General features: G+C 40.1%; 1 protein-coding gene across 2 annotated transcripts in view; it reads left to right on the top strand.

Moving 5' to 3' along the window:
- The window catches only part of LOC118189362 (sodium/potassium-transporting ATPase subunit beta-like), a 508,361-nt gene that overhangs the window by 478,008 nt on the left and 20,767 nt on the right, over nucleotides 1-9,586 (top strand). For both annotated transcript variants that reach the window (XM_085822815.1, XM_085822816.1), the window contains exon 3: nucleotides 2,209-2,722. In XM_085822815.1, the coding sequence (XP_085678941.1) occupies nucleotides 2,333-2,722 (390 nt within the window). In that variant the 5' untranslated portion in view covers nucleotides 2,209-2,332. The remainder of the gene's footprint in view (nucleotides 1-2,208; nucleotides 2,723-9,586) is intronic.

Raw genomic sequence — 9,586 nt, forward strand, 5'->3', positions numbered from 1 at the left:
TTTTAGCGCCGTTCACGATGTAATACAAGGGCACAAAAATTCTCTACGTATATATCCAAAATTCTTTTCTGCACACAGCTATGTTGTCGACAATGATGTAGCTTGGTTGTGTCAACCGGCGATGCTACATTTTCTCCAAATGTTTGCAATAACTGCAGGTTATGCCATAAGATCTATACTATTTATATAGCTTTGATTTTTATCAGTAAATACTTCTTGCAAGTTTTGACACAGGTTGAGCTGATCTTGTAAACATATGTGAAAGAAAATGCGTGATGCGATGCTTATGTAAGGGTAGACGCGTTCGACAAATTGCTTAATCCTTATTTTGTGTCTACTGTTGCAATCGTAGTAATTTGTGCAACATTTATTTATTTATTTATTTTTTTTTTTTTTTTTTTTTTTTTGCGATTTGTTTTGGGGATTGCTTATTACTTTTATCCTACATAAAAAAGATAAGTTCTGTTACATCGTATGTTAAACATAGGTTAATTTTTTTTATTCGAAAAAGCAGCGATTCGAGTATAATTACTCGAAAACTGTTTACCTCTCTTGTTTGAGATGTCACCTGCTCTGGTTATAATCTTTTGGTCAAATAAGACAGTGTGCTAGGAGAAAGGGGCACTCAGATTCGGTAAGCTTGAGGCTGCCTTAACACAGTTAAACACCCCAGCCCCCCCAGAGGTGATCTAAGAGACCGCTGACCTATCGGTTCACCCGATGAGCTAAGACTAAGATGAGTCGACAGGAATACTCAGCAACTCACATTCCACGCCCGTCTTGGAGGGATGGCAAAACTTTCTGCCATCAACAGCGGCCCAACAGCAGAACGAAGTCACTTGAACAATGCCAAACAGACTGGACAACCAATCCGGCTTTCTAACACTACGTCATGGTATATAGACGTCGGCTTTAGGTGCCCCCAGAGAGAAACCAAGGATGGATATGAATATGCAGTTTTGAGGCTGCAGGTGCCCACTGGAAACCTCAAGCAGTTTAAAAGGTCGCTGAACTCGCCACTTCCACTAAGCGAGGTGTTTCGCCCCGGACAACCATGAATATCTGACTATATAGCTTCACCAGAACCAACGAAACGGACAAGACGTGGTCCCTGTCGACCATATGGTCCCTGTCGACCATGTGGTCCCTGTCAACCATGTGGTCCCTGTCAACCATGTGGTCCCTGTCGACTTGAATTACCCATCGCCAGCGATGACTCCAGTCCTGTGAAGACTGATTTTAAACACCCATGGCCGAGACTGTCTAGGTACAGATTCTAATCAGTAGCTTCCCAGGTTTTATCTGAGTCGACCCCCGCAGGGGCGTTCGAATAAGACAAGAAGTTCCCTGTTGAGACAGGCTGCGAGATGGACTGCTTGTTTTAAAGACTGCCTGGCTTCTTTTTGACTCCGCGCCGTCGTGCACTGCACAAACCTGCACCTACTGTAGGCGCGGGTTTGCATTGGGGCACTCTAAATATGCGGTGAGTCAAATGTCCTCTCGACAGGTTGATGATAGGGAAAGAGGGATGAGAGACTCTAGGATCCGTCACCGAGGGGTGCTCTCCAGCAAAACTGGGGACGGAACTGATGAAATTCAAACTGTCGTTTTTAAGCTGTTCAACAACAGGCGTAAACTTGCTCTCCTTGCCACGAGGTTTTTCGTGGGCTTCGGTTGAGTACAGGTCAGACAACAACAACACATTAGCAACAACAAACTCTTTTCGTGTTTATAATTTGTAAAATTCTAGAATTAAAAAATGTGTCTAGCTATTAAAAATAGGCAAAACGAATGGAAAGTTTAAGTACTTTGAGTTAATCATAATATGTTTTACTGAAAAGGACTCCTCCCCACTTCCTGCCTAACATGGAGGCGTCTCAGCTGGAAACTAGTCACCTCTTTGTGCATTCAGTTGTAGGAAGGGTTTAAATATTTGATTTGTTGAATAGGAGATTTAGGAAGATTTGTTTTCAGGTTGATGTGATCATGCATAGAATAAAATACAGAACGAATAAAATCTTTTAGGATTATGTAAAAAAATTTAACTAGCTTATATAGATTAATAAAATAGTAATTAATAAAATATAGATTTTGCATATATGATTTATATGATGTTTTGATATATGTCTTAGAGTTTAAAATCTAAATTTGAATGTTCCATAATTTTATTATGTTAAACAATAACTTCATTCAATTTTTTCATTGCAGGTTTTACTGAAATCAAATAGTCCACTTCAGCTTGAGAGAAGTATTCGAAGATCTGATTCATCCAGGTGGCCGAAGGTGGTAGGGGGAGGTGTGGCCGGTCACTTTCTTCCCGAGTCGAAAGAGGATGAACACAGACATCGAGAAGCAGCAAGGTAAAAACGGCAACAAAAATAATCCCGATAAAGACAAGAAAAAAGATGGACAGTTTGCCAAGGACGACGCTGACATGAAAAAGGAAGCAGACGTTGAAGAACCTGCGGAAGATTCTCCACTTAAAGGAAAAGACGGCAACATGGATAACAAAGAGAACGATACCAGCGCTCCTGCCGGCGAAAAGTCTGGGGCGAAAGAGGGCGCGAAAGGACTTCGAGAATGGTTATCAAAGTCCAGGGTCAAGTGGTGGATTGCAGTTCTAGTGGCCATCGTACTTCTGACGGTCGTCCTTGTGGGTACTTTATTAGCTGTGGAAGATGACGATTATGATATCGTTGATAACAGCGTACGACTGGTGAAGGTAGGTATTTTTAAATAACATAAGTAAAAGTCATTTTTACTCTAGTTACGTAGTTTAAGTAAATGACTAATCTAAAGTAAATGGCTTATTACAAAACCTAGTAAGTTTTGTAAGCCATAAATATACAAAGTGATTTCATAAAACACAAAATCTTTATAAGAATTCCTCTTATGCATTCTGTAACATACAAGTGCCCGTCACATATTTTATTTTGAATGCATTATGCTTATTATGCATTATGCTCAAGGATTTTCGTGAGCATAATGCATAATGAGCTTTATCAGAATAAAGATTCTATAAAAGGTACTCCAACGAGAAACGCTAAAGATATTTTCTGTTACAGAGCAATATGAAACCCCTTCCCATGGTTACAGTATAATCGACTACCGACTATCAAAAAAATTGGCCCGGGTTCGAATCTCAGGTCCACCAGCGGCCGAATGGTAAATTAGCTGAACACTGATGGTAGTTTGGTCCGGAGTTCAAATCCCAGCGAACGAGCTTGGCTGCATAGACGCTTCCATATTTTCGATCATGTGTAACATGTGTAGAGATATATCGTTAATTTGAAAGCAGAAGACGTGAAAAATGAGCAGTGCCCTTGCCAGGTCTCGAACCACGGACCTCTCAAATACGCCAAGGGGCGTATTTGAGAGCGTGCTGAAAGTATGCTAAGAAGGCGGGAGAAATATCTTATATACTCACCCATTTAAAGGGCGACTGGGGATTAGGGGAACAAATTTCCAAATCCTGCTGGCGGAGAATCATCATCCACCACCCTTTTAGTTCAGGCGCCACTGTAGAGACATTATGTTAATTTGAAAGCAAAAGACGTGAAAAATGAGCAATACACTCGCCGTTACTCGAAGCACGGATCTCTCGATAATGCGCTTAGCGTGCGGATCACTACACCACGAAGATATGCTAAGAAGGCGGGAGAAATACCTTATATGTGTATACGAGTCAGTTTCCCTTAGAAAGTTCTCCAAGAAGGCATCGTTTCCCTTAGGCAAAACTTAGAGGACTTTACCATAATCAAATAAACAAAATCATGAAATCCCCAAAAATTTATGGATGTCCGTAAATTTACAGTATCTTGGCAGTATGGAGGCACTTAAAATACTGTTGACGGAAAGTCATGTGGAGAGTTTGTCGTCAGGGAAGAGAATTGGGAGACTCTCGTATTCCTTCTCTATAGGTTTGGTTTGGTTATTTAATTATGGCAAAGCACACTAGGGCTATCTGCCTAAGGGGAAGGATGCCTTCGTGGAGGACGTTCTAATGGAAACTGGCTCGTATACACGTTATACATGGGGAAAATCACAGAAATGCCCATGCAGCCAGCTCGTTCGCGGGATTCTAACCTTGGACCGAACTACCAGTGTTCAGCGACTTTACCGCTCGGCCGCTGGTGAGCCCCTTCTGTAAAGGATGGAACGTATCGGAAATGTGAAAGATGTAAAGCAAGGCTCGAATTCAATAGCCTTCATGCGAAAACCTAACTGTCTACTCCATTATCAATACGGCACAACAGGCTTCAAACACTTTTCTCTAAAAGTGTATATGAGACCAACTTCTTTCAGTAACTGGATTGCATTGGGTTATTTGGATTACAGCAAAGCACGTATAGGTAAGCTACCTAACATAAGAGATACCTTCGAGAAGGATTTTTCAAGGAAACTTACTCGTATGCTCATTACGGATAGAAAAACTGCGGAACCTCCTACGCAGCTACACCTTTCAGAGAAATGCTAACCCAGTGTTACAAAATTTTACCGCTTGACCCTTCAGACTTGCATGGGAAAAACGTAGATTTTCTATCATATAAGCATAAAAGTTAATATATTTTAGGTTAGATATTTCAGTCAACAAAAAACAATTAGAACGGCACACTGTAAAAAGGAAGAATATTGTTGTAAGAAATACTTATCCTCCTCCATTAATGACATATTTATTTTAACCTCAATACGCTACTCCAGAGAGTATAAATTTTCGTAGAAAACTGTTTCGCGCATACTGCACCTATACAACATGAAATATCCGAAATTAATAAATGCAACAATGTTTATAAATTTTATGTTCTTATTATTTTAATAATTTCATAATTAATTTTTAAACCTCTTATAGATGTTTGCATCATTCTTTTTAATAACGCAGCTTCTCCAAAAAGTACATTCAGATCATTTAATTATAATTACAAGAAATAATAATTACAAGAAAATATGAATTTATAATGTATTTAGATTGCTAGAGTTTATTTGCTTGTTTCTACATATGTAAATTATATTTATTTTCTTTTGCTTAATCGCGATTTATATTATATATTTACCACTGCTGTAGCTAATATTTATAGTAAGTCTTTGTCAATTATATATCCTAAAGATCTATGTCTTGGAATCTGGATTCATAAAATGCTAAAAGTAAATTAAACTTGTTGTTTTATATTGTATTTTACACTAAAATGCAGAAGGAGCTCGAGTGGAGTTTTAACCCTTTGGCCTAGAACCACAAGTCTGACTCGTGGTAAAGAATTTGTGTCATTAACAAAAGCCACGAGTCTGACTCGCGGTAAAGAATTTGTGCCATAAACAATAGTCACGAGTCTGACTCGTGTTAAAGAATTTGTGTTATAAACAAAAGCCACGAGTTTGACTCGTGGTGAGGAATTTGGGTCATTAACAAAAGCCACGAATCTGACTCGTGGTAAAAGAATTTGTGCCATAAACTGTAGATACATTACGATTTTTTTGAAGCAAGAGAGATGAAAAATGAACAATCGCCTTCACCGGGAATCGAACCACGGACCTCTGGAATACAGGCCCAGCGTACAAGACCACTACACCATGAAAGCCCGCTAGGAAGGCGGGAGAAGTACCTTATATACTCCCCTTTCTAAAGGGCGACTGAGGTTTTTAAGGGACTCACTCACCAAATCCTGAGTGTGGAGAGTGATCATCCACAACCCTTTTAGTTCGGGCACCACTGTAGAGACATTAGGATTTTTTTGAAGCAAGAGAGATGAAAAATGAGCAATCGCCTCCGCCAGGAATCGAACCACGGACCTCTGGAATACCAGCCCAGCGTGAAGAACCACTACACCACGAACGAACGCTAGAAAGGGGGAGAAATATCTTATAAAACAAAAGCCTCGTGGTCAAGAATTTGTGCCATAAACAAAAGTCACAAGTCTGACTCGTGGTCAAGAATTTGTGTCATAAACAAAAGCCACGCGTCTGACTCCTGGTAAAGAATTTCTGCCATAAACAAAAGCCACGAGTCCGACTCGTGGTAAAGGATTTGTGTCATAAACAAAAGCTACGAGTCTGACTTGTGGTAAATAATTTGTGCCATAAACAAAAGCCACGAGAGTGACTCGTGGTGAGGAATTTGAGTTATAAACAAAAGCCACGAATCTGACTCGTTGTAAAAGAATTTGTGCCATAAACTGTAGATACATTAAGATTTTTTTGAAGCAAGAGAGATGAAAAATAAACAATCGCCTTCGCCGGGAATCGAATCACGGACCTCTGGAATACCGGCCCATCGTGAAGAACCACTACACCACGAACGCACGCTAGAAAGCGAGAGAAATACCTTATAAAACAAAACCCACGAGTAAGACTCGTGGTGAGGAATTTGTGCCATAAACAAATGTCACAAGTCTGACTCGTGGTTAAGAATTTGTGCCATAAACAAAAGCCACGAGTCTGACACCTGGTAAAGAATTTGTGCCATAAACAAAAGCCATGAGTCTGACTCGTGGTAAAGAATTTGAGTCATAAACAAAAGCCACGAGTCTGACTTTTGATAAAGAATTTGTGTCATAAACAAAAGACACGATTCTGACTCGTGGTGTTGAATTTGTGCATAAAATATAGCGTATTATTATTAGCACAAGCGATTGGAATTATTCAACATCGAATATTTTTCCTCTGGTTGTAACATCAGTAATTTTTGTTTCAGTTGTTTCTGACGAAACTAGATGATCTGTTACGTATATGTCTTGAAAAGTATACATTTTGGACCAGTTCCGGTATACGGCTGAACAGACGGATGGCACGACACGCGACCGACTTTTCTGTTTCTTATAGCTCGCGCAATCGGCGGATATCGTGTAAGCCAACTTTCATCTCTACTAGTGCAATACTATTCGAGTATTCCGGGAAAAAACATGAAGATATACTTTACAAAAGTGGCAACATAAAATACAATAATTTTTTTAAACAAATTCGAATATTTTAAAAGCAGTAAATTTTTAAGTTTACATGAGTTTGTATGTATTTTCTTATTAAATACAGACACTAGTACGGAAATTACATTATTCTTTTCAGGATTTTTAATATCAAAGATGTATTAAAATATTACGCAACTTTTGCAAATGCTTAGTTAATTGCACCTTTTTACGGAGGTTTGGTTTGGTTTGGCTTATTGAAATTATGGCAAAGCCTTAGGACTAGGACTATCTGCCTAACGCCCACGCAGCTAGCCCGTTCGCGGGATTCGAACCTCGGACCGAACTACCAGTGTTCAGCGACTTTACCGCTCCCTTTTTACGGAGGCTGTTCGCAGATGTTTTTCATCGAATTTACAGAAATATTTTACCTAATTGTTTTAAAAGTTCCATTTCACTACTTTTATTCTTCACAATCCTCCTACACCGTAATTTCAAAGACAATAAAGCTTCTTTTAGTGTCGAACGAGGTATTTTATCCCATTCCTCTTGAATAGCGCTCCATCGTCCAAGGACGATTGTAGGTCAACATTTGGACAATTCGCTTATAAGTTATTTCTCCCGCCTTCTTGGCATACCTTCGTGGTGTGGTGATCTGCACGCTGTGCGCGTATTCCAGAGACCGCGGTTCCATTCCTTGAGAAGACGTTGCTAATTTTTCATTTCTCCTGCTTCCAAAAAATACCGAATGTCTCTAGACGCTTTTAAAAATCTGGAAGTGCAAAAATCCGGGGATGATACAGCAAAGGATTTAGAAGGGATATGAGTGAACGGTATGGCGTTTATAAACGTTTCTTGTTGCATTTCCTCTATGAAATTAACACTGGAGTTTGACGTGCGGCTGGTTGTTTTGCCTTGATGCACTTCTACTAATGGGCATTAGCATAAAAAGAAGGTACTTCGTGTTTGAAAATTGGTATAAAATATGTTTCCGATAATATGTGAAATTGACCTTCACAGTTTTCTACATTCTCTTTAATTTTTATTTTTCGTTATATCAAAAACGAGCAACAGTGATAATCCCGTTGAAAAGCTTTCTTTAGATTCCTTGGACCATGTTCTAAGATTCTTTTCCTTCTCTTTGATAATAATAAATTGATATTTTTTATTGTGATTATTTAAATATATCCAAGATTGAACTATTGTGATAGCATTTTTCCATTTTTGACCAAATAATTGTTTCTTAGAGAGAACTCTTCAGCGCGTTCTGCTTTCGGCGATGGGTCGTGGGAAAAGACGATGCACATTTCGTTTTCTCGCCTTTCTAACATTCAACTCATATTAATGGCTTCGTGACCTAAGCTCCCATTCGCTGAGTCACGTATCATTTGTGACTGCAGTCACTGGTGTCCCGGTTACATGTCAGATCGTTGATTTGGGTGCATCAGGGGCTGTGACCGCTATCTGAACGACCATTCTGTCATCGATCTTGGTTGACTGCTACCTTCTTGAGGCTCTCTGCGGCCATGGATCACCCATTCTTGCTAACATATTTGAATGGTAGCATCGCTCCAACTCATAAATAGCCCACCAGCGACCTAATGGCAAAGTCGCTGAACACTGCTAGTTCGGTTCGAGTTTCGAATCCCACGAACAGGTTGGCTGCTTGGGCGGTTTCGTGGTTTCTCCATGTGTAACGTGTGTACGAGCCAGTTTCGCTTAGAAAGTCCTCTACGAAAGCATCCCTCCCCTTAGGCAGATAGCCCTCGAGGCTTTGCAGTAATCACATAAACCAACCAAACCAAGGACATCATTGAAACAAAGGAAACAGTAGCACAGCACAAAAATAAGTGTATGTATCTGGTTCGGTTTAGCCCTCGAGGCTTTGCCATGATCTCATACGACCAATTCAAAAAGGTCTAGCGACCCTGCGATTTGTCCACCCTACTTACTTTAGTCCAATTGTTCGTTTCTCAAACGGTAACATCTGCTCATACTGTTCGTGAATCCGTCAGCGAAGCATTGATACAGCCCACGTGGGTCGATGGTACCACATTTTCATAGAAAGTATGACTTAGCATTAGAATATCTCTGTTTTATACATCTTCCGGATGATCTGTTACATTGTGCTTGTGTTCCAGCTAGACAGTCATTGACCCCCAAAAGTTAACCCTTTCCATATTCTATCGTATGGTATGGGCATGTGCATATTCGTCCCATTCGAATAAATCCTCTTTGATACATCGCTTTTTATATTGCAGAGTGTATTTCCTTCTATATTCTTCCTCTAAACAAATCCATTTGCGATATTACTTCAGTTTCCTATGCAATGCTTTGTTGTAAGTTTCTGCAACAGATAGACGTCTCTTCATTAACCAGTTCACCGTTTGCCCCGAGAGAAATACGTTCACAGAAAAGGCATCGTCATCAGTTAGCGTCGGCAGACTCTCGTCGGGGTGAAATTTGGTCTGAACCGTAACCCCCGAGACACATACGACGCAGCGACGTTTTTCCAACCCCCACAGAATGAGTCGAAAATCAAAAGGGGTGATTGATGGGTTACTTATCTTCTCAGCGGTGTTGCATTAGGATCACAGCGGGGCTGTTTCAGAAAAGTAAAGGATGGGGACACTTTCTTCGACAAGCTACCCCCTCAACATATCTTATGGGATCCACAACGGCTTTCTCCTTTT

This window comes from Stegodyphus dumicola, chromosome 8 (assembly GCF_044657685.1).
Source record: "Stegodyphus dumicola isolate Sdum_Otavi_A_Nest chromosome 8, ASM4465768v1".
Taxonomy (NCBI): domain Eukaryota; kingdom Metazoa; phylum Arthropoda; class Arachnida; order Araneae; family Eresidae; genus Stegodyphus; species Stegodyphus dumicola.